This window comes from Hippoglossus hippoglossus, chromosome 16, assembly GCF_009819705.1.
Source record: "Hippoglossus hippoglossus isolate fHipHip1 chromosome 16, fHipHip1.pri, whole genome shotgun sequence".
Lineage (NCBI taxonomy): Eukaryota > Metazoa > Chordata > Actinopteri > Pleuronectiformes > Pleuronectidae > Hippoglossus > Hippoglossus hippoglossus.
The window spans coordinates 11,284,938-11,312,903 of record NC_047166.1 but is presented as its reverse complement, the minus strand read 5'-3'; the positions used below and the strand labels follow the sequence as shown (position 1 = coordinate 11,312,903).

Here is a 27,966-nt window from a genome sequence, read left to right as displayed (position 1 = left end):
CATTTATCAAGCAGGTAAGATGTATGGAAATGTGTAATTGTGTTGCATTATGGGAAATTTAGGAACGTATCTTTTATTAATCTGTTCTTGAGACAGGATATCTCTGGCTCTGCCGCTTTGATTTGATTTGAATCTATCTGCTTAGGTCCACCAACCCCACAGAAGCACAATATGAAGGCCTCCACTCTGTGGCAAAGTTTCTAAAAACTACAATCTTTTCATTGTGTCAATATTTGTACAGACAGTAAATAATTAAGGCCAAATAAACATTGGAATCATCGTAAAGGGTTGAATGCTATTTTACTCTAATTTAGTTTGACTTTATTCTCGACAATTCAACTTTATTCTCGATCTCCTCTGATCAAGTTTGACATCACTCTCGACGTGTTGGCTATTTTTCGAAATATGAAACACACAACAATACAAAATGGAAGAAAGAATCTTCCTTTATGACACAGAATCACAAAAAAAGAGAAGAAGAAGAAGAAGAAGAAGAAGAAGAAGAAGAAGAAGAAGAAGAAGAAGAAGGAAGAAGAAGAAGAATCCATGGTTCTTGATCACGTGTTTGAGCAAGAAGCGCTGATTGGCTCAGCTCAGCGACAGCTGGTAATTTACGGCTAACGGCGGGACATTAAGTTAATCTGGACCTAAACAAGACTTGTGTTCAGACATGCGTGTCTCAGAGGACTCAAGGACTTTGGAGGGATCAGCAGTGAGTCATGGTGAAAAACTTCCCTCCCTCCTTCCTCTCACTCCTCCCTGAAACCCCACTTCCACCATAGAGTGGGTTTGCGGGGGTCTCTCTCTCTCCCTGACGGACAGCACGAGAGCTTCTGCTGGACCAATTACCGAGCCCGTCTGTGCGCGCTGCCCCGCTGAGGGTGTTTACTGGGCGGCCTCTGGGAGTCAGTCAGCCCGGTAGACAGTCATAAAGACAGACAGCTGCAGCACCGACACAGACACACACACCGACAAGATCGCAATGGACTCGTCTTGGCCTCTAGTCTGTTCCACCCTGTTGCTCTGGGTTTTACTGAGCTCAGCATCCACAGGTCGGTACCGTCACTTCTCTGACTGTTGTTGTTGTTGTCGTCCCACTGGTTTTGTTGTGTTTACGTCAGGCTTCAGCTCCATGTTTGTTCGTCTGATCTGCTCCAAGTGCGCACTGACATTAATCTTAGACTTGATATACTTTACAATACTTTAAAACACATTAGGTTCAAAGTATCTAAGTACCCACAGAGCAGTATACTCTTAATCTCCTTTATTTGAACACTAGTGCTTCAACTTTATTACACTTTCTGATAAGTACTTACTCAATTAAGTTAAATGGTACTTTTACTTGAGTACATTTTGTCTCTTTATTTGTACTTGTACTAAAGTAACATCTTTGAGTACCTCCTCTACCAGCTACAACTGCTTTGCATATTAAGATTTAGCATATAAGGTAATATAATGATGATTTTTATAGATGACATTATCTGATCAAAATGAGATGAGTAGCTACTATGTGAAAATCAGTAATTATTACATTATGTGTAATATTTGAAAATGCAACACAGACAGGAGCCTTTCTGTCTACATACTGAGTAGTTTTACTTTATTAGATTTTTTTTATTTTTCTGATAATATTTTCACACTTTTACTTATGTATAATTTTAGTTGTAAGTAGTTTTACCTGGAGTATTTAAACTAAACAACATGTTTATGAATTGCACCATTGTTTGCAATGTTCAGAATGCACCATATTCTATTATCTTATATGCAATATCTTAATTTGCAGTAGTTATAGCTGGTAGAGGAAGTACTCAAACATTTTACTTAAGTAAAAGTACAAATAAGAAGACAAAATGTATTTAGGTAAAAGTAAAATTATCATATTACCTTGTATAACTGAGTTAAAGAAAGTACTTGCTTTTAAATCTAATTTAAGTATTAAAAATAAAATTACTTGCAGACTATTTTGCAGAGCAATAATTTGTATATAATTCTAAAGAAAAACAGTGGAGAGTTGCGTAACTTTGTCTGGCTTTCCTTCTCTCTTCCCCTTCTCTCTTTCTTTCTCTCTTTCCTTCTCTCTTTGTCTGTGGACAACTTTCCAGATGAAGGCTTCGTTGGGCAGGTTGAAGTCACTTTTGACCTTGAGCAAGAAGGTGTGTATTCACGTACGAGTGCAGAGTTGATTGCTGCAGTGAACAGTTCAGAGGGCCAGTTTGTTCAGCTCTTAATACTGCAAGAGGCTGTTTTGGGACTTGAGGGGACATTACAGGGATTTTAGGACATGAAGTTCACTTTGCATGTCACGAGTAGAACTACTCATCCTTTGGAAACAGTTGTATGATGATGTTATTCTGATGAATCAAAACTTTATGGAGAGTACCCCTTTTTAGTTCAGTGCTTATGGGCTACCCTAGATCATGACTGTATTTACAAATATAGTGTAAACAAATGTCTTTCTGCCTGTTTGGTTCCTTAGCTACTACATGAAGACATTAACTTATCCATTTTGAAAAGACTTGTTCATCAATATGTGTCTTTCAGGGATGGAAGACGCCTTTCTCCAGAAAGAGGTGGATTGGGCAGATCTCTTCGATCCCAAAGGTTCTGTATCTCTTTGTGTTTTCTGTTATGACCTTGTTTTGGCATAAGTACACAGCATTCAAACATTTGTCCCTTTGGCTGCTCAGATTTTACTGCCTATAGCTTGCTTGTATTCCAGTAATAAATCATACATTACAGTATTAGGGTCACCTAAAGAGGAAAAAAGCTAAGATTTCAAGAATTAAGTCATCATTTTACGAGACTAAAGTCATAATCCATGGATAAAAATGTCGTACATTGACAAGGAAAAAGTCATGACTGTAGGCAACGTGCCAGGGGTGAGAATATCAGGTGATCAGTCTGTCGGCTGTCGTTAACATGAGGAATGTGGAGCATCTTGTTAAGTTATTCTTTAGTATAGGTTTCACAAATAACAAAATACTCTTTTAGCTCAGTAGCACAACATCATCATAAGTATCGGGACCTGGAAAAGATTGAGCATGCGACTGAATCTCTTCTGAAGAAAGAAACACAAACATGGAGGAAATTGGCTCTTTTGTGTAGGAGGAAATGATTGGTAGTGGTCGACTCTGTGCTGGTCACAATGGTCGAAATAGTTTTAAAAAGAAACATTGAGATTAATAACCAAGATTCTGTATCCAGAAGGTAGAGGAAATGGAACTTCTTTTTTCTCTTTAAATTACCACTTTATATTCATAATATTATGACTTTGTTTCCAATTAAGACTTATTTCTCATAATATTGTGACATTATTATTATTGATAATGTAACATTTTCTTTTGTTTCTTTTGTTTTATAGAGTTTCCCATGCAGCGGATAATGGAGTCTCCACCAGAAAAGGTTGACACCCTGAGTGAGAGAGGTTAGCTGCTACCTACCTACCTATCTGTCATCTTCTCTTATTTATCGCTCCCTTTTCGGATTTACTTTACCAAACCATTGTCCAAATAAGTCAATTGTACAAAGAAACCACCTCTAAAGAAGTGATAAACAAACAACTACCTTTGTTCTGTCAGGGGGTTCCAGACCAAGACCAAGAGGGCGTATGTATTCTTTTTGTTCTTGTTTGAATTTACTTTGTTCCAACCACAACTGTAAAAGCATCACTTTAAAATCACGCTTCCTGTCCTTCCCTTTAAGATCAACCCCGTTCCTTTGGGGGCCCTCCTATAGACTACCCTGTTCAGTTTCCCCTCAGCCGCCCGACCCTCGAGAATCTCAAAGCCATCTGTGTCCACGGAGAGCATCGTCCTCGCTACCCAGACTCTTACTTTCCTGCCTCTAGTTTTGGTCAGCTGAAGAGACGGGCCAAAGCGGTCAACAACGCAGAGTCCTGGTTGAGCACATGCTGCGAAAGGAACCAGACGTGGGAGAGGGAAGTGACTCTGTGTTGCGCCACACAGGCAGTAAGTTTTCACCACAGCTCCTAAAACTGATTCAGCAATTTAATAATAACAAGACTGTTACTGGCATCATATTATTGCCTAACTTTATATTGCCATTAACTTAATTTCCTTAACCTGAGGCCCTTTGTGATTGACTTTAGTCCTGCAAACCAAACCCAGCGTCTTTTCTCTTCATGTTTTCGTATGGCCCCAGATATAAAAAAAAATAAAAGGCATGAAACATTCTTCACATTGCAGAGATGATGGTACTTAAAACAAAGTTGAAGGCCTTTGGCGCTCCCGGTCAATAAGCCCATTATATACGATCCAGACAGACATAACAGATATGCACTGGCATGAGTACAAGTGAAGCTGTCTGGGGGAAAGTAACAAACCTGTCCCAAATCTCTCAGTGAATAAAGTATTACATTAATCTTAACTCCTTCCTTTTTCTTTTCTTTTTTTAATTCTCGGTCAATTCAATCACTCACTCAACACACAGCCTCGAGCACTTGGACTTTATATAAGCATCAAAGGATTATTACACACACCCTAAATGTCTATGTTCTGTCGCAGTGGGAGCTGTCAGTCAAATCCTTCTGTAAGGAAGACTCATCGGTGAAGGATCGTTTGTATCACTGCTGCAGACTTACAGGCCGCGACAGGCTAGACTGCTTCAACAACGACTCTCCGAACCCGAACTACGAGCCCACAGAGGAGATCCCGTTGCCACCGCTGCCCTCTACTATCGACTTCACCTTTAACCCCAAAACTTGCCAGAGGTATGTAGGGAAATGAATAAAACCTGCACAGATATTGACAGTCTTATTCCAGTAGCATCACAAACTCTCAGACCACAATGGATGTGTGACCGTCGCGTGTGGCCTGTGGCATGTCTTGTTTTTCATTTTTGCGCCTGTGTTATCAGCTTAGAGCAGCCACACTGTGACTTGCTTATTGTCTCCATGTACCTTGTAGATAGTGAGTGAAAATGATCTGTTACCACAGTTTCAATGTCTGTCTGTCATTTACTAATTAAAACCAAACTTACCAGAAACATTAACACTTGAACAAACCAGTGTGATATGAAAAACTACCTAAATGGACATAAACCATCTTTGAGAGAAATTTATTTGACGTATACTACATATATTTAAAAAAATTGGTCCATGTCCCACCCACCAACATGGAGGAGGCTGGATTTATGACCTATACGGCCCCCAGTCACCAGCTGGAGATCCAGACGCCTTGGCTTGGGGAGCTGTAATTGGCGTCCATCTTTATATACAGTCTATGATCTGAACGCAGCCCAACACATTGTTGGTGATGGGATTTGAGGGTCACCAGTGTTTTCCAATTTATCATAAAGGCTCTTACCTCATATTTTACAGCACAGTGACTCCACACAGTGTCAGAGGAAAGAAGAAGATGACACCATCTACATCGCAGAAAGTCGACATCAAGTTTCCTCCTGGACGACCCACTGCAGATTCTGTTGAGTCACTGTGTCGCGACCAGGCCCTTCGTCCCCGCTACAGTGTCAAGTGCCTGCCAGGTACAGGCTACGAGTGGCTGTCTCATCAGGCAAAGACCATTAATCGAATGGAGAAGGGATTCAAACATTGCTGCAAAAAGAAGCAGGACGTGCTCAACTGTGCTGAACAGAAGGTAAAGCATGAAAGTTACAAACAGATAATCATTTGTACAGATACAGTTTGGTACCGTCTCATGTACTCTTTTCTGCTTTTGTATTTCAGTGGAGTGAGGAGCTTAACAAATTTTGCTCGGTTAAGAAAGGTGGAGAGTCGGATTTCCACTGTTGTGTAGTTGAAGGAGCAAATGATCGACTCAACTGCTTCCACAACATTTCTCCTGACCCTCATTATAATATGACTTCTGAGGAGATCTCACTCGACAAAATCTGCGACACTTACAAGATCATTAAGAAGAAGTAAGATGGTATTTTCTGTCTCCTTCATTCTTTTCTTCCTTCCAGTTTCATTTCTTCTATTTGAAAACGAGTGAATCACAAGCTGCCTGGTGTGTTGAAATCTGCTATTTTGGAATGTGCTGACACCTCCTTTCCTTTTAATATCTTCTTTGTTATTAATGTTGTTGTGGATCGAGACCCATCTGCACAATGTGTGACCAAAGAAAAGTTGGCAACATAGTAAAGTTATTGATTTTGTTTCAGGTTCCCTGTTGGTTTTCCTCTCAAAGGCTTTGTTGAGCAATGCTGCCCCCTGCCTGAACAAGACAAGACCATTTGTTCTATGCAAAAGGTGAGATTAAAAAAATGTATTTTAAATGCTATATTTTAGACTCAAATTTGAGGAGCTAAGAACTCAAAATCCAAATCCTCTGATTTCTTTGACTTGTTCTCTTCATGAAATTAGCTCGAGGAAATGTCAGCGTCCTTGTGTTCATCTGAGAAGGCCTCTGCTCCAGCCGTCCGTCGCTGCTGCCGCACGTCTTCACAAGAAACTCCCGACTGTATATCCAAAATTCTCATGGACGCCATCACCAAAGCAACCAAGGTCTTACGTCAGAAGAAGAAGAAAAGGTGCCCCATCTCCTAAATCCTTTTGACCTTTTGCTGCTGAGCCTACTGGCACCTGACCATTAGGGAAATGGTAAAGCTCGTAGCAGAGGTATCATTCAGTCACTCAACAGAAAAATGATTGCAGCACAAATTACACTTAGTCACTTCTGTGAGATCAAAAGAATATACACAATGTGGACCAAATTCTAGCTTCTTCTGCTTTTGTCTGTGATCACATCTCATCATTTATGTATAAACAGATTTATTAATAAATGCACAGCTCATTAAACAGATGTTGTTACAGCTGTGTCACCATTACCCCTGTTTTTATTTGTTTCTTATTTCTTTTTACTACATTGCATTTTCTTGATTCTTTGGAGCTGCAAGATCAGTTCCCTTTCATTTTTTTTGTGTGGTTAAGATCGTATCTACAACAGTTCTAATAAAACATTTTTTAAATATACATTTGTGGGCTTGCATTTTATTCAATCACAAATGAGTAAAACATGAGTCATGGAAAGTTTGTTTTTTAATACATACGTTTTTACAGTTTACAGAGCTCAGAATATTTCATGGACAAATTACCACGTAGATTTAAATATGATGTGACAAATCATAATTAGGGCCCGAGCACCGAACGGTGGGAGGCCTTATTGAAATTTTAAAGATTCTTCTTATTAAGGCCCGAGCACCTCCGGTGGGAGGCCCTATTGTATTTCGAAGGATTTGTATTTCCCTTTTGGGGCTTTTTCAGGGCCTAGACATGCTCAAATTGTTACCAAAGTTACTGTACGTAACGTAACGTAAAGGGTTAGGGTTAACCCATTCCTTAAAACCATATAAATGTCTGCAGGGGGGGGCTGTTGCTACACAAATGTAGTTTGAGTGAGATAGAACCATGAACACTGAAGTTACAGCAATTTCGTGTGTCACGGCGAGTTGATGAATTTTAACACCACACCATTAATATGGCGTTTGACGAAAAGTCCCAGTAATCTTATGCCTACATTATCAATGTCTTGAGACCTGTTTGATACAGTTTGACATGGTTGCGGTCAGTGGATGAGGAGGAATACATCCAAGTGTAAGACATGCAAAAAACAAGACATTTCCGGTTTCCACCAGGGGGCGCTGTGATTTTAAGTCACGATTTCTGTGTAGATGTCATCAGGCCGGGACTCTTGTCTTACATGTCTAGTTTGGACTCAATTGGACCAAATATGTCCGAGATACAGAACCTCGTGTTTTGATGGCGTGTAATCAAACTTTGACGCCACGCCACGGTCACACGGTGTGACGAAAAGTTGAAATTCGAAGTAGTTTAGATCTCCATCTTGTTGTGATGACACTCATCTCAATTTGAAGTTGATCTGATGAAAGCTCTACGACAAGTTTGTTAAAGTAAAAATGTGGAATATGGCCAAAATGGCCACTAAATCCAAAATGGCGGGCTTCCTGTTTCATAATGCTCCTTTAGACTTTTTTGTATGACTGGTCACGATACAACCTAGTTCCGATTTTGGTGAAGATCAGTCGAGGGGAAACCTAGGGGCTGCGTTCCAGGTGGCGCTGTTGAGCCATTTTGCCACGCTCATTTCCAAATACTCCAGAATACGTAAATTTTCACCACTTTCTAATTTACTGCAAACTTTAGAATATTTTTGAGCATGTTGAAGCCCTCAAAAAGCCAATTCATGAGGGTGATAATAATAACTAGACATGCTCAAAAGATCATGAAACTTTGCAGGAAATTCAAGACCTACGGATATTTTATTCAATGTTGTTTTTATGTAGCCAACTGTTCTATTTATGTCACATTTGAAACCCTCATGACTGTGTTCTAGTTAGGGCCCGAGCACCGAACAGTAGGAGACAGTGGGAGGCCCTATTGAACACAGGCATGAGGGCCTGTTATTGTGTAGCCAACTGTTCCTTTGATGTCACGTATGAAACCCTATTTATTGAACTCTGGAGGAGAAATTTGTCAGTTGAGTTTGAGACGGCGACAGGATAACAGCTCCAACCTGACCCTTCATATTCAACACTGCTACCAGTCCAAGACAGGGAGAAGACAACAGCTCCCAAGAAACATCAAGACTATTAGAAGACAACGGATCATTTTTCTCTACAACACTTACCCTGTACCTGTGTTCAGCCAAGATGAAGAAGGGACACAACTTAAGAAACGAGGTAAGATTTTCTAATCAGGAGACACTTTTAGTGTTACACATATTCAGACCACCTTACATTTTATTTCATTATTTCATGTTTTGTCTGTGAATTTTCAATAAACCCATCACATCAGTCACCTGACATTCAGTCTGAACTGACAGTTGCGGTCTGTGTGTTACAATACTTTCCATGAAATGAGTCTCTGTGGATATTATGCAGCTTCTGTTTAGGATAATTCACTTTCACTTTAGTGTTGAGATACTGTACTTAAGAGAAATGCAGAAACAGCATTTAAATTAACTCGTAACAATTTCATGTGATGATCAATGTTTTAAGAGAGATAATGAACGGATGGATGAGAAATCATCTGAATTGATGAAAGTGATGTAACTGTTAAAGTTACATTCAGCAGTGTGGATCATTAGAGATGAAGATGAAAGACCTCTTGTCTTTTTCTGTGTATCCAAACTTATGATGGGACTGTGTATTTACCTGTTATATGTATGTTTGTGTCTTTCAGTCCGTTGTACATCATGTGGAATCTCCCACCAAAACGATTGAGTTCCTCCATGGAGAGATCAAGGAAATGGAATTTGAGGGAATGGAGCTAGCTCAGGAAAATGCGGCACTGAAGTGCATGATGTCCACAAATGATGCTAGGTGGAAGAGGGACAAACAGGCCATGCAGGATCAGATTGATTCCGCCAAACAGGGGCAGGCCTTTGACTCTAGAAGAGCCATGCAGACCGAGTTGGAGGAAGAGCTCAAGGAGTTGAAGCTGGTGTTGAAGGACAAAGAAAAGTACATCTACAAATTGAGTTCTCGTCCTAGAAACGATCAGATCGAGAGGGTGAAAAGGGAGCTGAGCGACAAGTGCAACCAGGTCAAGGCGATGGAGCTTTCCTTTGACAAGAAGATGAAGCACATCATCTCTGAAAAAGATGCAGTGAAAAGTGATCTAGAGAGGCAGCTGACTGCTGAAAACTCTGCTCTGGCCAAAGAGAATACAGCTCTGAAGAAGCAGGCTGCCGAAAACACTGCTGTGGCTGCAGAAAACGCTGCTCTGGCTGCAGTGAAAGGTGATCTAGAGAGGCAGCTGACTGCTGAAAACTCAGCTCTGGCCAAAGAGAATACAGCTCTGAAGAAGCAGGCTGCCAAAAACACTGCTGTGGCTGCAGAAAACGCTGCTCTGGCTGCAGTGAAAGGTGATCTAGAGAGGCAGCTGACTGCTGAAAACTCAGCTCTGGCCAAAGAGAATACAGCTCTGAAGAAGCAGGCTGCAGAAAACACTGCTGTGGCTGCAGAAAACGCTGCTCTGGCTGCAGTGAAAGGTGATCTAGAGAGGCAGCTGACTGCTGAAATCTCAGCTCTGGACAAAGAAAACACTGCACTGAAGAAGCTGGCTGCTGAGAACGTAGTTGTAAAGGAGCATGAGGCCCTGATACTGAAGAACATTGAGCTTCAGGTACGTTAAATCAGATCATTCTAGATTTGAATTATATGGATTGTAAGTTTGTTTCATGTTTAGACTTTGAGGAAGAAAGTGTTGACACTTATGTTGTCTCTGTCTTTTCAGGAACTCACCTTTGAGACCGACTCGGACAAGGTGAAGGTCAAAAAGGAGAAGAAAGAGAAGAAGAAGCAGGAAAAGAAAGAGCAACTGGAGAGAGAGAAGGAGAAGAAGGAGAGCAAAGAATTGAAGAAGAGGGAGAAGAAAGAGAAGAATAAGCAGGAAAAGAAAGAGCAACTGGAGAGAGAGAAGAAGGAGAAGGAGGAGGGGGAAGGGAGAGTGAGTTGGAAGATATTCCCCTGCTGGAAATAAATGATTGTTTTATGTTGACTACTTTGTTTTCATAATTGTTGGAAGCAGTAATTGAAATGCAATGAATCGCCCGTCCCTTTTAACAGCTGGGGCCAAAGCCAAGGACGACTCAACTGATCAACTGAAATAGCCATTTACAGAGATCTGCCATTTAATCAATCTTACCACAAACACTTGAGCCCACAGTGAAAGCTCTGACTCCAGGTGACAAGCACACACTGTGAGTTGGCTTTTCAATATGCAGCAACAAAGAGCAACATGGAAAAACACTACAATACGATGCAAAACTGCATTTCACTAAACACAAACAGTATATTGATCCTAAATGTAACACATCAGATATCTGGAAATTTACCAATTAACACCATCTCCTCATACTTCATTTGCAAACACAGAAAATATGTTTCAATGTCTCATATCACAGACCCTTGTGTCTCATTAAAGGTCATACTTCTTCTAACCTGTTAAAGGCCTCGTCCAGATCTTCACAGTCACAGCAGCATCCGTACTGGTAGATATCACACTCGCAGCAGCACATGGGATCATCTGGCTCCGGAGGCTTTAACTTCTCCCATTTCATCATGGCTTCCTGAAGTTCACAGGGCAACTTCGTTCTCTGGAGCGATGCACAAATGAACTACACCATTAAAACAAACTATAACTTCGAAAAAAGCACATATATACATACATATCAACATATATATAGGAGCAATTATCAAAATTATAGAGGGTTTACTTTACATCTGAATTGGCAGCAATATGTCATCTATCTTACTGTCTATAATGATATAAAACCACTTATCAATTAAAAGCAACTAATTAGGGCCCGAGCACCGAACGGTGGGAGGCCCTATTGATCGCTCTCTCCACTCTAACCGCAACAGGCTTCAAAATGCCTGTGCTCGGGCCCGTTAGTGCTACAACGTAGCCCTAGTTTTATGTGTTCTCTTATATTTACATTTTAACTTACTGTAGATTTGTTCAGTTTGTTTTAATACCTATGCTGTTTATTTATGAATCTAGATTTGAATCATCTGAGCTGGGACACGAGCAGACAATTTGCTGTCAAACTAAGTTATTTAGTTTGATTTGATTTTACACAAAACAAACACACAACATATTTTCAATCCATCAAGGGTCAAGGACTGACATGGACTAAAGATAATTAGATATCAGGAAATAAACTTTACATATATCCCAACACAGCAAATGTGTATTCTATGTTGAATAAAACAAGAAAAAAATACATACTGAAGACAATAGAAATAAAGGTGATAAAGGTAACACTAGAAAACAATGAAAGAGAAGAAAAAACAAGGGAACGAGTGAATATGGAAAATGAAGTTATTGGGCTAGAGGACCCATATTTAGATAAATGGTGGTGGAGGGCATGTCAATATAACTTCAAAACACCCTCATCTTGCTATATATACTGTGTGTGTGTGTGTGTGTGTGTGTGTGTGTGTATATATATATATATCTATACATGACAATCTTTAACATGAAATGCCTAAAATCAAATCAGTGTGATCCACTGAAATATTACAGCTGACATCTTTTCCTCTGACAAAAAACAAACAAATATATACATATATATATATATATATATACATATATAAAAATGTTGTGAAGAATTGGGATGAAATGCAATTGATTTTGGAACAGAATAAAAGGAATGAACAACCTGCATGCATCGATACAGAGTTTCTCACTCAAGCGGTTTTCTAAATCTTCCCAGAATTCATTGTGTGGACAGGGAGGTTAAATATTTGGTTGACACTGCTGCTCCCTGCTGTTCACATTCAGTAACAGTAGCAAACCATTCAAAGAGCCATAATAATAACACAGGCTTACATTAAATATAATAAGAAGACAATCTATACAAAACAATATCAGAAATAAAATATTAATTGCGGATGGTTCAATTTGAAAGAACGTGGCATCTCTCCGCGTCTACCTACAAATCACTCAAGTCTATACCTAAATAAATCAGGCGATATCGATTTAATTATCATGATAAATGTCACACTGTTATTTCTTTTAATTGTAAAGACAGATTTTTGCTCCTGAGCGAAGGTTGTGTATTTAAACTCTTCTTTAACATTTTACAAATCTAAGGTGGATCAGTTGTGTGTTATACCTTCTCACTGTGCTCATACACAATGCCTCAACAATATATTGATGAATTCTTTGCCTTTGTTATATTGCAATTTATGTAAATTACATTACAGTAGTTATAGATAGTTGACGTGTTGCCCAGCTTTAAATCAGAATCCAACCCTTTGGGTAACGTTATCAATACGATTATTTAAAATGCAATATTGAATAATTAATATCTAATATAAATGACGTATTCAAAGATACTGGAAAAATGTTTATGTTGTATATTTTAAAACTTGATGTAAACCATGCGTTAAACCGAAACTGAAACTGTTCCCCCTCGCTCCGGTGGGGGCGCTGCTGCGACGGCAGAGACAGACAGTCGAAGCAGTGTCTGATGTCAGTTGCCACAGCTGTTTGGGGGCAGCTGCCACTGCTGCCGCCCTGTTTGAGGGCAACTGCCGCTGTTTGTGACTTGTTCCCTGAGACTTATACGTAGTTTATGAATGTTTATCAGCGTGTTACTGTTCTGAGCACCAAGACCAATTGATCTGTATTTCTCCACTTGTATAGTGAAACATGCTCGTGTATATGGCTGACTTCTATGTCATATTTGTACCGATTCTGCTTAACTGCTGTTATTGCTTTGCCTATGTTTTGTGTCATTGAACTGAAGCTTGAAATCACACTGCTGCCAGGCTGCATCAGGACACCTGTCGCGGCAGCTCCCACCTTTGTTTGGAGGCATCTGCCTCTGTTCCAACACTGTCTAGACTGTTGCGAGTCTAAAGTTTAGACTCTAAACAGCTGCCTGGAAACAAAGGCAGCTTCCTCCAAACAGTGTGACCACGGAGGCAGCTTCCTCCAAACAGTGTAGGGTCAAAGGCAGCTGACTCCAAACAGTGTGGCATCCGAGGCAGCTGCCTTAACACAACAGTGGCAGTTTCTGTTGACACCGGAAGTGCCTGTACGAGCTACCGCTGCCACGATTTGAGCTTGCCCTTACTGCCATAATGGCGACTGCTGGGACGGCGGACCCTGGACCCACAGCCCCGACAGGTACCCACCGTGTCCATCTCCTCCCTCCGCTCTCCTCACACCTACATCCCAACAGATCGGTTTCACATTTAGTGGCGATTAAAACAAAAAAAATTGTGCGATGCGGTGCCGTTGGCTGCGTCGCGTCCCGGGTTAGCCTGTTAGCCCGCTAGCTAGCATCGAGGCTTTCACCCTAACAAATGAACAGAGCAGGGGACTAGCTTGTTTAGCTGCCTTGTGAATCAACCTTAATTGTTGTCTTTAGTCACACAAAGCTTTTCTAAGAAACGTGTCATTGTTGATGCTGATAACAAGCAACGAAGTATGTCCCCGGACCGCGTTGATTCAGTAGTGTTTTGTTGTCAAGCCGGTTATTTGGTTAACGGTGTTTTATTCTGTGAGGATGACTAAACTGGGAGACTAAGGCACGAGGTTGAAGTCACATTAATGACTTAATATGAAACTATTGTTGAGAAAATGAACGGGACGTGTTTTGTTGCTGGTTTGAACGGTTGTGTTCGTCTGGGAGAAGTTAACGGTGCCACCCCGTTATTCCCCCGTCCTCCTCGGCCGTGACACCCCTGATCTCCCTCCGTCTGTCTGTCCTGATTTCTGGTAGAAAAAACAAAAGCTAACTGGATATTTCCATTTGGTATCGTCAACATTTCACTCCCCACAGTTTCACAGTGGATGTGATGCATTTTCCAAAACACACATCGATCCTATTGGTCGCCTACATTGTTTTAAGCGATGACACGGGCGGATCATGCTTCTCTAGTTAAGGGACAGTCTTCTGTGGTCCTGTGATGAAGGGCTGGTCTGGGATCTCTAATGTCACGTCCATGCTTGGTGAATTGCTCATGAGCTGCACTTAGCTCTGTTTCTCAGTGCCCACACACAGACAGACAGACGTTGTGATGCTCATGTGTTTACAGGGGTGTTTTATTTTCTGAGGGCAGGACCTTGACGATAGAGTTTCATCTTTGTGATCCATTTAGTTGTGCGTCAGTTGTTTGCTTCTCTGTGTATATAGGAGTCTCTCTTCACCCCCTGGTAGCCACCCAGTCTGAATCAGTGAATAAAAATAGTGGCTTCCCGAGCTCTCCTGTGGCTCCCACATGGCTGAGAGCCTGGAACTGTACAAATACAAGACGCAGCTTTCTGTCAAAACACTCACACTTGTGACGGTAACATAATATGGTTTCCTGTATTAGCTACTGATTGGCCTTGTTTCCTAATCCGGCTGAGAACCAGTGTATTTATGGAGTCTTCATAAATGATTTTAAGAGAATGCGCATGTCCCATATTTTTTACCAGCCTGCAGGGGACATGTGAACAAGGCTGGCAGGGAGTTATTTTGTATACATGGACGAACAGATGGTTTGTCTCTTGTCTTTGGGTCTGCCACAGACAAGCTGAAGTCATTGTTAAGTAATTAGGTTAGTCTAATTCCGACCTCGAATCTGCTGCACAATGTGTTAGTGTCTGCTTCTGCTTTGACTTTTCAGCAAAATTGCAATGTGATGAATCTATAACCACTATAGGAGATTATTTTAACTAATGATTATCCTGCCAGTTATTTTTGTAAAGTCTTCAAATTACTTTTTTCCGTCTATTAGTCCAAAACCCAAAGACAGTTTTTCATGTGATAGTTTTTTCTCATTTCAGCACTGGTTATAGTATATTTTCTCCCTCTTATATACAGGCATGATTTAAATGTGTCCAGTGTTGCTTATTTACTAGGTTAAGCCATTTAGGCTGACCCTGTCCTGCTCCACAGATATTAGGACGCAGTTCTGGAGAAGAGCATTACAGCGAGGTACTCGCATGGGTGTGCCTGAGTGTTTCTGTGTGTGTGTGTCGAACTGCAGACACTGCATGAGTTGTGATGATATAGTGTGTCAATTCTTTTTACGTAATGGGAGGGAATGTGGGCAGAATGCAGCTCACAGTTTCCCGCAGGGTTGCAGTGTGTCCCTGCTTACTCAGTAGAGATGCATTGTATTCAGTGATATTAACACTCCCACCTTTCTTGGGTCGAGATGTCCACTTATTGCTCATCGCGTGAATTGGATCTGCTGGGCGAAGAGCTCACACGGTATTGCTACTACAGGTGTATAATCTTCCTAACAGCATCTTTTTGTATGTATGTTGACCTGTGGCACTGCAGCATTCAAGTGGATGTTGCCATTGGTTACGAGCTGGAGGTGCTTGCAGAGTGGGCGATAGACGGTTTAAACAGCAGGTTTATGTAAGGACAGGGGGAAGTCATCTTGACTATTTCTTTTATCGCAGCTGTTTTTGTTCTGCTCTTCAGGAGCAAACACCATGTATCTGGGGGATGTTTTTTCAGTTTAACTTCTTATCTTTGGGTTTCAGGCCAGTACATTTTACACACATGGTGATAGCATGAGGGGGGCCAAAAGCTGATACCGATATTAATCTCCAATACGTATAAATATTGGCTGATATATGGAAATGATTCTTAAGTTGTCGTTATCAAACCTTTATGACAAAGAGATGTAATTTAGGCTTGATATTGTACAGTTTAAACATAAACTTTATCATTAATAACTATAAATAAGAGGAAAAACAAATACAACCAAATATCTCGAACTTGAATTAAGAAAAACAAATTCTCTATGTTAAATGGAAACATAAATGTAAATATCTATATTGTATAGTTTTCATCTTGTCCCATATCTGCAAACATAAGCATATACCAATATCTCTGTAAACGGCTCATAATCGGCCAATTGACATATGGGTCAGGCTCTTGTGTCCGTCTGAATATTAGCATTTTAGATTTAATTGGGGGGGATAAAAGCAAAGTTACTATGACACACAAAGTAGGCTGTGACGGAAAATAAACTAGAACTCATACAATCTTTTGAAATAAGGAGGTGATTGTCGACTCACATCCTTCGGGACCAGATGAATCTGGAGCATCCAGCTCATGGGACAAGTAGTTCCAGTTCACTGAGAGCTGGAGGTATCAGCGGCAGCAGTTAGAAACTGTGGCCACATTTAGATCTGGGCTCATCACTGACTTTATAGTCGTCAGCCAATGCTGGAAATAGCCGGACTAATTATCCAGCAGAACGTTTCTCAAACAGTCATTAACAAATTCTTCCATGTTGAAAGCTGCCAACTCAAAGCATTTAAAATGATTTCAAGCATCATATTTACGCTGCCTCCACAGGCTGATATGGGTTTCGTGAAGTGGAGTCTGAACAAGGGAGCTATCAGTTTCATAAGTCTTTTTTATTTTTCCTTGTAGGCTCTCAACAGTCATTGTCTCTCATGTCGTAAAATCCTAAATTAACTTGTTTTTCTGTTTTAGGGACCAGCAGCCTCCGAAAAATGGCCTCTTCAGAGGTAAGGACATCAAAAACTGCCTCACTGAATTGACAAAACACTTCTGCATTATGCATAGCCCCAAGTTATGTAAATGTTTATCCAGTCAACTCCGTGGAGGTAAGCGGAACAGGTTTACAGAGTTAACGCTTGCGTTCATGCTGCCGTCATCAGTCTGGGATGTCTGGCACTGAAAGCTTAAAATGTTTCCTGCAAGTAAGAGACTGGCCTTTACTGCCGCAGTGATAACAGGTGAATAAATACATGAAAAAATCATGTGCGTGGCAGTTTTTTCTTGCAGAGTTTGTATAGTGTCAGTAGCAAAATGAGTCAACAATGAAGCAATAAACTCCCAAACGTTGTTACTGTAACTAGGGTTGGGCTTACAATCATTACAATGTTGAGCCCAACACACACACACACACACACACACACACTATTTACATAAACATATTTAAATGTTTCCCCCTCCTCAGGTGCCTGGCTCTTCTAGCACAACTCAGAGTATGAAGAAGACCATTGGACACCGGGGCGTCGAGACCTCCACAGGAGAGACGACCTATAAAAAGGTTAGGGGTGGATGGGGGTCAGTGACACGGGTTTGTTGACACCCTCAGCACAGAGCAGCAGAGGTGAAAAGTGGAAAAAAGAACCAGTGTGCACGCCCATGTGTTTGGTGTAAATGTTCTAAAATTAGTTTTGAAATTCCTCCCACTAGACGCCCAGAAATAGTGAGTAAAACAGCAGAAATCACTGGGAGCAAAATGTTGTTGGTTCCAGTGCTAACTCTCTCTCTCTCTTCCTCTCCAACCTTTCTAGACCACGTCATCTGCCCTGAAAGGTGCAATCCAACTGGGTATTGCTCACACTATTGGCAGTCTAAGTCAAAAAGCAGAGAGGGATGTTCTAATGCAGGACTTTGTGGTGGTCGAAAGCATCTTTTTCCCCAGGTTTGTAGCAGAAGTCCTTGAATAAACATTGTGATCTTTTTGTTTCATGTAATGTGATGGCCCCCGCCCCCTGTCTTTTGCTCTGTCTCTCATATTTTTCAGTGAAGGCAGTAACCTGACACCCGCTCATCACTACAGTGACTTTCGCTTTAAGACATACGCTCCTATTGCCTTTCGTTACTTCAGAGAACTGTTTGGCATTCGGCCAGATGACTATCTGGTCAGTACTTACACCAAACACACACATCCAGGTTTATGAAAAGTGTTTTGGCTTTTGTCAGCCCAAATTGAAATATATGTAGTCAAACAACTTCAATAAAGTTACTGTGCATTCAGAAATCAGTGGCCTAGAAGCACCATCATTATGCAACTATTATATGCACTCATTCCCAAAAAAGCCTTTATTTTGCATATGTGTCTTTTTTTAGCACCTCTCCTGTGTCAACCTCTTGACAAGCACTTGACAACCACTTGGGGGTTTAAGAGTCACTGATGTAGTTAAATTAGAGTTCTGGATATGCAGCCATGTTTTGAATGGACATTAACGCTGACTCCTCTTCCTCTTGAAGTATTCTCTGTGTAACGAGCCACTGATCGAGCTGTCGAATCCCGGAGCCAGTGGATCAATCTTCTACGTCTCTAGTGATGATGAGTTCATCATCAAGGCCGTTCAGCACAAAGAGGCTGAGTTCCTCCAGAAACTCCTGCCTGGATACTTCATGGTGAGCCTGGATTGAGTGTTTCCAGTATGAATGATTGTTATTGCAATAACTATATGAGAGTAGGAGGCTTAAATGAGTAATAGCAAGAGTTCCTTTCCAGTTCAAGCATGTCAAATCTCAAATCTCTTTGTCCATTTTCCTGCTCCCTTCTAGAATATAAACCAAAACAAGCGCACCCTGCTGCCCAAATTCTATGGACTGTACTGCGTTCAGCGTGGGGGCAAGAACATCCGTATGGTAGTGATGAACAATCTTCTCCCTCGGATAATTCCCATGCACCTCAAATACGACATGAAGGGCTCCACCTACAAGAGACGAGCCTCTCCTAAGGAGAGAGAAAAGGCTGTTCCCACTTACAAAGACCTGGACTTTATCCAGGACTTGCCCGACGGTCTGCTGCTGGAATCGGACAACTACAATGCTCTGTGCAAGACTATACAGAGGGACTGCTTGGTGAGTCACAGAGAGACTTACTAACCCTAACCCCGTGTTAGGAGTTATTCAAGTGTTGTTCACTCAAGCCTCTGGGCACACATTGAAATACGTGACACTTATGTATGCAGTTACAATATACAAGCGTATTCAAATTCCTAGATGTCCTGGAAGCTAGATGTCGTCATCTTGTTCTGTATGTCTGGACAAAATATAAAGCTTAGTTCAATAGTTCGCCATATTATTTCACAGTTTAAATGTTTTCTGAACCAATTTCTGACATTGTCAATTAAGATGCATTAAAAAACGTAAAGCTCGTCTAAAACTGTTCATAATTAATTTCTCCGGAGGAAAAGTTTGAAACTGTAAAACAATGTGTGTTGAGCTATGGATCTAGGATTAATATGTTGTACAGACACTCAGAACCCGATGACATCTTCTAGTGTGCAACCAAGGAAGACATCACAATTTGTATGCTGCAAATTTCCTCAACCCAGTAAATAACGTGCTCAATACAGACCATCAAGTCACATGATACAAAAATCTACCAATGTAATTAAACCACTGATTGTAACATTACTATTAGTGTGAAAATGTGTTCTTCTTTTTTTAACAATTAAATTAGAGAGTATAGTGTACATGCTCCTGTTTGAGGGTGTTACTGTCCTTTCCAATTCTGATGCTGAGATGCTTGAGTGTCTGTGATTGTTTGATTGTTGCCCATGATACAATGTGTGTACTGTACTTGCCCTAATTGATGGTCGTGTCGCTGTATGTTTCATTTAGCTATTACAGAGTTTCAAGATCATGGATTACAGTCTGCTGGTGGGCATCCACAACATGGACCAGGCCAGTCGAGAGCGAGAGCGCAGCGGGGGCTATTCGGGGGACAGTGGTGGGTCAGAGGGAGCTGTGACTCCAGACCAGCGCCGGCCGCAAGCCCAGAAGAGTCTGTACTGTACAGCCATGGAGTCCATCCAGGGGGAGGCTCGAGGGAAGGGAGCTTTAGATTCAGAAGACCAGTGAGTCATGTAGCTGAGCTCATCACAAGCTTTTTATGTGGTTTGTCATCTGTGACTGGCACTGGACCATTGATTTAAATCTTGTTTCTTCTCTGGCCTTGTTCTTCCAGCATGGGTGGTATTCCAGCTCGTAACAATAAAGGAGAGAGGTTGCTCATCTACATCGGCATCATCGACATTCTCCAGTCCTATAGGTCAGTGTCAAATCATTTCCTCGCTTAAACATTTGTTCTTCATTCATGAGCAAGCCTTCCACCTACATTGCCGATTTACATAATTCGCAGTGAATGGTTTTCTTTTCTCTTCTTATTCAGGTTCATTAAGAGGTTGGAACACTCCTGGAAGGCTTTGGTACATGACGGGGTAAGAGAATACACACCAAATGTTCTATGAAAGAACAGATCAATAAGCAAAGGAATTGAGCACAGTGGGTCAGAGTAGAAGGATTAATTGATATAAATAGTGTTGATATAAAAGCTTGCTGAAGACTGTTCAAAACCAAATGAAAAGTAATGATCGCTGCTGTTGTGATTGCATGTAAACTTAAAAAATGTTAGCGTGTGTGTCAGGTTCTAATGGCTGTGTTGCTTTTTCACTACTTCAGGACACAGTTTCAGTTCACAGACCTGGCTTCTATGCAGAGCGTTTCCAGCAGTTCATGTGCAGCACAGTGTTTAAGAAAATTCCACGTAAGTATGCATTTGTGTGCTTAATGTCCCGATTAATTGACATTTTAGAAATTAATTCTAATATAACAATCTTGGTGTCTTTGCCTATCCACCTTAATGCTCTCTGTCTTCTTTAGTAAGACCATCACCATCTAAGAAGAGTCGTGGTGGAGGTCAGGGAGGTCTTAGAAGGGCCCCCACCCTCGGAGCTCCCACCCCGCTCTCCAGCACAGCAGGGCAGATGTCTATCGACTCCAGACTGATGTACCACAGCCACTTCAAAAGCACAGAGTCAGAAGCTGACAGTGGTAAGAGCTGAGGCATAACGGAAATTGTCTGCATTCTATTATTTAGCTCATAGCTGCGCTCACACTGGATATACTGGTGTTGAAAACTATGATAAAAATGTTCTCAGGCGTGCTGTCGGGCAGATCTGATCTTGTTCTGAGGACCCCTCCACTAGACAACCCTGCTGATAGTGAGGCCAACCTCTCCACCTCATCACTAGGCAGCACAGGAGTCGCCTCCACCTCTCCTCCCCTGCGGTAAAGATGACAATAATAATAATAACTTTGTTTGTATAGCACGTATCTAAACAAGCTTACAAAGTGCTTCACAAAATCCATGGCAAAAATAAATACATTAAAGTTCCCACATGTAATTTATTACCTTTGTTCTTCCATCTTGTTATTATCTTTTTGCTCTGATGTTTCTCTGCAGTTCTGTCGGAGTGGAAGTGCACAAATCCGCAAACACAGACCATGACCAGGGTGCTAACCACAGGTACAGAATGCAGTCAAAGAAAAGGAAGAACAGCATTTTTCTCACTTGTGTTTGAGGTTGTGTCTCACTAACCATTTTTTTCCTGCGTCAGTTTTGGCGAAGAAGAGGCTGCAGATAATTCTGGCAACCTCTCTGGAAATGAAGATGTAGTTTCACTATCAGACATCATCCCAGAGACAAACATCTGTTTTGTAAGTATAAACAATGATACATAAATCTGATCTTGAATTTATTTATAATTTTATTTTGCCGTCTGTCAGTAGTAGCCGCACATTTCCTATCATAATCTTTGTATTGCTTCTATCTTCACAGTAAAAAACCGACACGGTGCAATCCTAGAATGAGGCGTTTCTGGCCTGGTCAGAGTGGGTGGAAGTAAGGATGAAGAGAACACACATCCAAAGCAGACCCTCCGTTGCACCGGTGATGTTGTCTCACCCATACGTACAGTATATACAGGGGTCATTGGATGATGCTTGGAGGTGCAGGGGAGGTCACAGCGGTGTTTAAAGCAAGGACAGGAACAATGAGGAGCCAGTGTGCGGTAGGGCCTGAGACTTTCCCCGCCATCAACAAAGTCGCTGTGTGTACACTATTTCCACACTTGCCCCATTGCCTTTATTAACAGCTTTGGGAAAAAATAAAGGACCCTGAATTGGAAGCTTATAAATAGCTTTGGCAGGGGTTCTCCTTCATCTTTGCAACATGACAGTCTGCTGCAAGGTAAACATAGAATAAAAAGATTTACTTGTATATAATGAAAAAGCCCCTTGTCACCAGTGGATGGTGAAGGCAGTCAAATTCTCCAGAAGAGTCTGTTGTTTGTGCCCATTTTTCACAGCATGAAAAGATGTGAGTGGGCACAGACAGCCTTTCAGCAGGAATACACACTTACAGAGCACATGAAGGGCATAGCCTGCGTTTATAGGAGCGAGCATTTTCCTGTGTTCATGCACAGTCTAAATGGGTTCACATTTCTGCGACTCACGCTCTTGTGTTCCTATTAGCGCATGTCCATTTCCCCTCGGCATGCCTCATGTTCAGGGGGGAAATCTGAGCTATCAGTGCTCATTGTTCAAATCAACACTTGCTGCTGTCAACTCTGCAATCAAGTATGCATTTCTTTTTTTTTTGCTGATTGTGGATGTACAGTATTTGTTTGAAGTCAGACTTTTGAAACGCTGACCCCTACGGTAATATAGTTTCACGGTTTGTGATCAGATATTCTGCTGGAAGCCACGGTGGTGCTGCAAAGGTCCAACCAGATCTTGCCGTTGCTGAATGTACATTAACATTTTTTTTTCTTTCTAATTTCATAGAATGTGTCTTATTAACATGGCAGATCACATAATTACAACCCTGAAAATCTCCCCCTCTGATGTGACCATATGTGCTGGAGTATAAATGAACATGGAAAGATGAGGTGTCGACAGCACTGCTGAACAGTAGATGCTGTCAAATGGTATTAAGTTAATAGAACAGTAACATCCAAGCTACTATCTGTCATGTGTGTGCCTTTACATGTTTGTCCCGCCCCTAACGTGATGTATAACTGACATTTTCAAAGGTTCGTGTCGTAGTTGTTCAGAGAAACCTGCCTTATCACTACAGCTGACGTCATCAAACTGCCATTTGTATGTCTGGACCAACTCATCAGTTGTCAGGGTTTAAAAGGAATTTCATATTTTAATGCAAACACTAGTACAATCCCTTTTGGTGACATCCATGTTGAGTGTTCCGTCACTCTTCTGGCATCAGACAGAACAGATCTGTGTCTCATTCGTTTCTGCTGGTTACAGAAATGACACACGGCCACATCCACACTCGGACCAATATTACCAATCATGTGTAAAACAGTTTTTTTGTATGTGGTCTTACTCAACCTTTAACTTGGCAGTTCATAATTAAGCTGGATTTTCACAAAGTGTCTATCTTATTGTTTAGAGCACTAAACAAGCCCCAGATGTTGCGGAAAACTTTCTACCCCAGAAGTAACTTCCGATTCAAAGATTTGAATCGTAGCAGAACTCAAGATCTTAGACATGATCTAATTTTATGAATTTCTCTTCATGTCCGTTAAGCACATGTTGTCTGTGCAGCAGAGAGGGAGGAAATGTGAGCTATGAACATAGAAAGAAGGAAAATGGCTCCTTGATGCACAGTTGAGGATTCAGAAGACTTTTGTATTATAAGCCAGCCACGGCACCAAAGAAAAGAGTAGGGAGTTCCTGTGAATGTTCAGGATCCAGTACAGATGACATGATGAATAAATAAGACACTCCTGAACTGATATGTTTTATATGGTAATAACACTGGGTTGACCTGTGTTTTGAATCTATTATTAAACTGGATGTGTGTTTTTATTTTAATTTTAATTTTTTTGATCAATGATTTTATGTCTGATCAGCTGTTTCTGACATAAACCTGGACCCTGAAGATTTATTTTTCTTTCTCAAAAAATTATTTTAACTTTGGCCTGAAACATTTCAAGAGGTAACTCCACATTCCTGTGAAATCCTGTGAGAAGTTCAATTTGCTGCAGTCGTGGTAGCTCTTAGAACCCATTATTTACCACCCTTTGTGTAGTTAGGCGAATGTACTTGAAATTGATTAGTTCTGATATTATACTGAAATGTAAAATACTGATTTCCTCAAAACAGATCAGTTCAAAGTTGTATTTAGTCGGTTGAGAGTCAAACCGCCGCCAAAGAAAAACACTCCCCTGAAAAATCTTATTTAAAAATAAAAAAAAATCAGATTATATTTTGTGGCTGCTTGACTTTTGATGCTTTATGTTGTACATTTTTTTTTTAATGGGTGGTACTGTGTAATTGCTGGATGCAGACCACTTGTGGCGCAGTTTTAATGTACTACTCCAGTGGCACAAGACAAACGTCATCCTCCGGTGCTTAAAGGGCACTCAGCATTGACACTACAAAATATTTGAAGCAATGCAATATGAACCACAATCTGCCACCTCTCAGCTCTAAGAAGTGTATTTATTAATATGATCGCTGGTTGTAGGCTGAAATGACAAAGTTGTGTTATGTAGACGATTGTACGTATACTGTAAACTGACAGAAGGATGTCTAAAACTTTATAGCGTGTGTTGCCTGTGAAGGGGGACGATTTGACAATTTGACTTTTTATATTTCATGTTTAGATTGTGATATGATAGATATATTCTCTCCATGATGATTCTGGGTCGTTCAGCTCCCATGCATTTTTCTACATGAATGTTTCACGTGGCTCACGAGCCAACGTTGCTGGTTGTCCTATATGCTTCAATTACTATATTTCTACTGTGTATAAAATGTGTATATGTACATATAGGAGTCACGGAAATGCCTTCTCATGCAACATGTGCTGCCTGTCCCCCCCGCCCTGCCATGTTTCAGTTATGTGGTGGTGATGTTTTCATGTCGGATTTTAAAAGATTAAACATATTTTCTAAATCTTGGTTTTGATCCCCCTCATTCAGAAGTGTTGTCTAATTACCTGTTATCAGGAGTTTTGTGAGTACAACAAGGAATACAACCACAATTTTAAGTAACTAGAAAGATTTTAATAATCGACAGAACAAATTATTCACATGATAGTGGATGTTGCAACAAATGTGCTGACTAGCGATTCATTCACTATTTTACACCATGTTACACACTTTCTGGGTCATCTTCCACATAAACCTTCCCTGAGATTACATAATCCAGGGCCCTCCAGTTGAACACATTGCCTGGGGTGAAGGATCTGTCTTTCATATAGCGTTTTATCTCAGAGTCAGAGACGACGTAGTTCCACATGTGGACTTTAGAAATCATACCAATAAAAGATTGACCTGCGTCAAAGCCCCCACCATAGCTGTCTTGTTCTTGACCCAGGATGGTGCTGGGCTTTCCTCTGATGGGCTGTCCAGATTTGATGAATCTCTTGATGGTTGGCACGCCGTCCACCCACAGCTGAGCCAAGCCATTATCAGAGCGCCATGTAGCACACATGGAGTGCCACGTGTTTGGAGGAAATGACAGCGACAGGAAGTCTGTGCCGCCATCCCGGGCGTGTATCCTGATCACGTCCTCTGAATTGATCTTATAGAGCACAAAGTCATTGTTGTGCGCTGCTGTAGACAAAGAGAAGAGGCCGTAGTTCCTTTTGACATCTGTGAGGAACCTGAAGAGAAGAACCAACTGTAAGAAACCGAGGGAAACAGTTCTACATACATTCCCGCAAAAAACACATGCTTTAATATATCACCACCTGAGACAGACGGTCACAGAGCTGAACTCGGTTTGAGGTGTGAGGAGTTTGACATGATCAACGTTGCTCTCCTTGGAGAAGACGAACACTTTACCCAACAGATCTGCCATGGTGGAAAATTGAACAGTGATTCAGAGGAGGAGAGTGAGAAAGAATACTGACCATGTTACCAAACATAAACTGAAGAATTCTGGTTACATTTGACCAATCAAATGCTGCTTTATGCTAACAAAGCTCTTTAACTGAACAAAAGGGTCGACCTACCAATGGGTTCTGCGAAACATGTTGATATCAGGACCGTCAAAAGTAAAAGTTTTTCCATCTAAGAGTTCAAAGAGTCTGTTTTAGTATCACTGAAAATAGGAAATAATTTTTGCAGTAATTTTATGATCATAAAAAATCACTTTAGCTCAATAATTACTTTACTATCACAGTCTGGGAGCCTGTGTAGGTTCCAAGCACCATGTTTTTTTGTATAACAGCTAATTTTAAATAAACGATTCGAGTCAAGGTTTGTAGAGTATCTTTTACCTTGTGGTCTGGCAAGTGTCGGCTATGTGTGGATCACCTGGATGCTCCAGTCTGGGTTGTCTGAGCTGCTTAAATTGCTCTGCTGTAATCATGATGGACTGTGGACTCTTTCCCAATTCTTAGCTACATCAAACAAAAAATGTGTCCTCTTTTAGCATGAGATACCCATTGGCACTGTAGGGGCACATTCTATTCTTATGACACAAATGCATAATCATCTTTGCCCTAATGTCCCAAGGAGCAAGCCCCTGAAGAACAAACATATCCACTGTGTACGAAGTCACTCACTGCTCACATTGCAGGCCACTAAATAGTGAGTTTGCCATTTTGTAGTGCTGTCCAAATGTTTCATGAGATTTTGTAAACCCTATATAGTGGACTCAAAGCATCTTGTAGTGTACAACTGACGGTCACTAACCGAGCAAAACACACCATCATGCATTGCGCTCAGTGGTGAAGGAAGCATTCAAACATTTTATTAAGTAAAAGCACTAATAAATACAACATTTACTCAAGTAAAAGTAAAAGTACCACATTAACTTGTAGCTTATTCCCTAACTCAAAGGTCTACTACATCATTAACTGTGCCGAATAGTACAGACTGTCATATATATTTTTTAAATAAGGCTATGGATGTGGTATATGTTATTGCTGAGCCTTGTGGTTTCCATTTTAGCAGTTTCATCACCAGTGATAATGCTGCTGCTGCAGATGCACTTTGCTCTCGCTGAAATATAACCTTCCTGCTCTGATTTGATCAGTGAACCGATTCCCCTCTCGTTATTGATTAGTAGAAAGTACAAATATTTGGTGATATATGTTGCGGAGTAAAATTGAAAAGTACCTGAAAATAAATCTAAGTACAGGTGCACATGAAACATTTACTGAAGTACAGTGGCAAAGTAAATGTACTTTGTTACACCCCACCACTGTTTGTGCTCATGTTGAATTAAAGAAAGATGGCTGACTGACGAGAGGAGAGAGAGTTCTGAATGATATGAAGACAAAATTTTGCTCTGTCAGAGTTTCCCCAGGATGAGCAAAGAGAAAAGCCGTGTTCAGAATACTTCCTTTTTATTCATGTGGTAAAGTATATTCAGGATTTTAATTTACCGACTGACATTGAGGTGGCACCTTTTAATTGTACAACAATGATGTACTTCGAGAATATGACCTGTGAAAGTGTTTTTTTAATTTTGTTAATTAGCTCACCATGTAGTCCTCTAATAACCCTATTTCCACCAAGGCAGTTCAAGGGCTGGTACAGAGCCATTACCTCATGCAAACCATTTTTTTGTTTTTGTTTCGACAGCCAAAGAACTGACTCTTGGCCAGAAAAAACTAGTTCGGCTCTGGCACCAACACATAGCTGGCCTAGAAGAAAGAACCGCTTATGTCAGGGTCTGGGGGCGGCATTATCATGGGCCAACAAGACCAATAAGATCAAGGACAACATTGTGACTGCCCATTTTAAAAAATCTGACCTTGTGTGATGTGTAGTCTGAAAAGAGGATTGAATAATATTTAACTTAATTGAGGTGAACCAACTCCGAACCAACCCTAGCACTATCGGCATAGAAAAGTGGTTTACCTGGAACTCCCTATAAAGTGAGTAGGGAGTGATTT

General features: G+C 40.9%; 3 protein-coding genes across 7 annotated transcripts; 2 read left to right on the top strand and 1 right to left on the bottom strand.

Moving 5' to 3' along the window:
• Positions 1–809: 809 nt before the first annotated feature.
• On the top strand, positions 810–6,952 carry LOC117776659 (extracellular matrix protein 1-like). 3 transcript variants are annotated; one of them, XM_034610793.1, is made up of 11 exons: positions 811–1,052; positions 2,091–2,153; positions 2,542–2,601; positions 3,362–3,424; positions 3,579–3,605; positions 3,703–3,968; positions 4,524–4,729; positions 5,339–5,615; positions 5,705–5,898; positions 6,142–6,229; positions 6,344–6,952. In XM_034610793.1, exons 1-11 carry the CDS (start codon positions 983–985, stop codon positions 6,524–6,526), a joined length of 1,497 nt encoding a protein of 498 aa, XP_034466684.1. In that variant the 5' UTR covers positions 811–982; the 3' UTR covers positions 6,527–6,952. The 3 variants fall into 3 exon arrangements, with proteins under 3 accessions (XP_034466686.1, XP_034466684.1, XP_034466685.1); XM_034610794.1 differs by having other exon boundaries at positions 2,103–2,153; positions 6,344–6,796; XM_034610795.1 differs by lacking the exon at positions 3,579–3,605 and having other exon boundaries at positions 810–1,052.
• A 6,562-nt stretch (positions 6,953–13,514) lies between these two features.
• On the top strand, positions 13,515–25,010 carry LOC117776741 (phosphatidylinositol 4-phosphate 5-kinase type-1 alpha-like). 3 transcript variants are annotated; one of them, XR_004616487.1, is made up of 18 exons: positions 13,564–13,642; positions 15,402–15,440; positions 16,965–16,999; positions 17,455–17,547; positions 17,798–17,928; positions 18,031–18,148; positions 18,498–18,650; positions 18,804–19,103; positions 19,869–20,104; positions 20,215–20,298; positions 20,419–20,467; positions 20,709–20,793; positions 20,910–21,080; positions 21,188–21,317; positions 21,493–21,555; positions 21,647–21,746; positions 21,868–22,372; positions 22,600–25,010. XR_004616487.1 is itself a non-coding variant. In XM_034610974.1 (17 exons), the coding sequence occupies exons 1-17, from the start codon at positions 13,597–13,599 to the stop codon at positions 21,868–21,870; spliced, it is 1,836 nt and encodes a 611-aa protein (XP_034466865.1). In that variant the 5' UTR covers positions 13,564–13,596; the 3' UTR covers positions 21,871–25,010. The 3 variants fall into 3 exon arrangements, 1 of the variants encoding a protein (XP_034466865.1); XR_004616488.1 differs by lacking the exon at positions 15,402–15,440 and having other exon boundaries at positions 13,515–13,642; XM_034610974.1 differs by having other exon boundaries at positions 21,868–25,010.
• On the bottom strand, positions 22,630–26,432 carry LOC117776750 (C-reactive protein-like). Its single transcript, XM_034610983.1, has 4 exons — positions 26,341–26,432; positions 26,074–26,131; positions 25,810–25,912; positions 22,630–25,722 (listed from the first exon to the last, which is right to left on the bottom strand). The coding sequence occupies exons 2-4, from the start codon at positions 26,129–26,131 to the stop codon at positions 25,209–25,211; spliced, it is 675 nt and encodes a 224-aa protein (XP_034466874.1). The 5' UTR covers positions 26,341–26,432; the 3' UTR covers positions 22,630–25,208.
• Between the last annotated feature and the right edge of the window lie 1,534 nt (positions 26,433–27,966).

Excerpts from the sequence above, each read along its gene's own strand:
- LOC117776659 (XM_034610793.1), top strand. The coding sequence starts at position 983 with ATGGACTCGTCTTGGCCTCTAGTCTGTTCCACCCTGTTGCTCTGGGTT. Across the intron at positions 3,425-3,578 it reads TGACACCCTGAGTGAGAGAG|GGGGTTCCAGACCAAGACCA; the intron begins GTTAGCTGCTAC and ends TTGTTCTGTCAG. Across the intron at positions 5,616-5,704 it reads TCAACTGTGCTGAACAGAAG|TGGAGTGAGGAGCTTAACAA; the intron begins GTAAAGCATGAA and ends TTTGTATTTCAG.
- LOC117776741 (XM_034610974.1), top strand. The coding sequence starts at position 13,597 with ATGGCGACTGCTGGGACGGCGGACCCTGGACCCACAGCCCCGACAG. Across the intron at positions 20,105-20,214 it reads GCTTTAGATTCAGAAGACCA|CATGGGTGGTATTCCAGCTC; the intron begins GTGAGTCATGTA and ends TTGTTCTTCCAG. Across the intron at positions 21,081-21,187 it reads AGAGTCAGAAGCTGACAGTG|GCGTGCTGTCGGGCAGATCT; the intron begins GTAAGAGCTGAG and ends AAATGTTCTCAG.
- LOC117776750 (XM_034610983.1), bottom strand. The coding sequence starts at position 26,131 with ATGGAAAAACTTTTACTTTTGACGGTCCTGATATCAACATGTTTCGCA. Across the intron at positions 25,913-26,073 it reads ATGTTTCGCAGAACCCATTG|ATCTGTTGGGTAAAGTGTTC; the intron begins GTAGGTCGACCC and ends CCACCATGGCAG. Across the intron at positions 25,723-25,809 it reads TCTGTGACCGTCTGTCTCAG|GTTCCTCACAGATGTCAAAA; the intron begins GTGGTGATATAT and ends TCTTCTCTTCAG.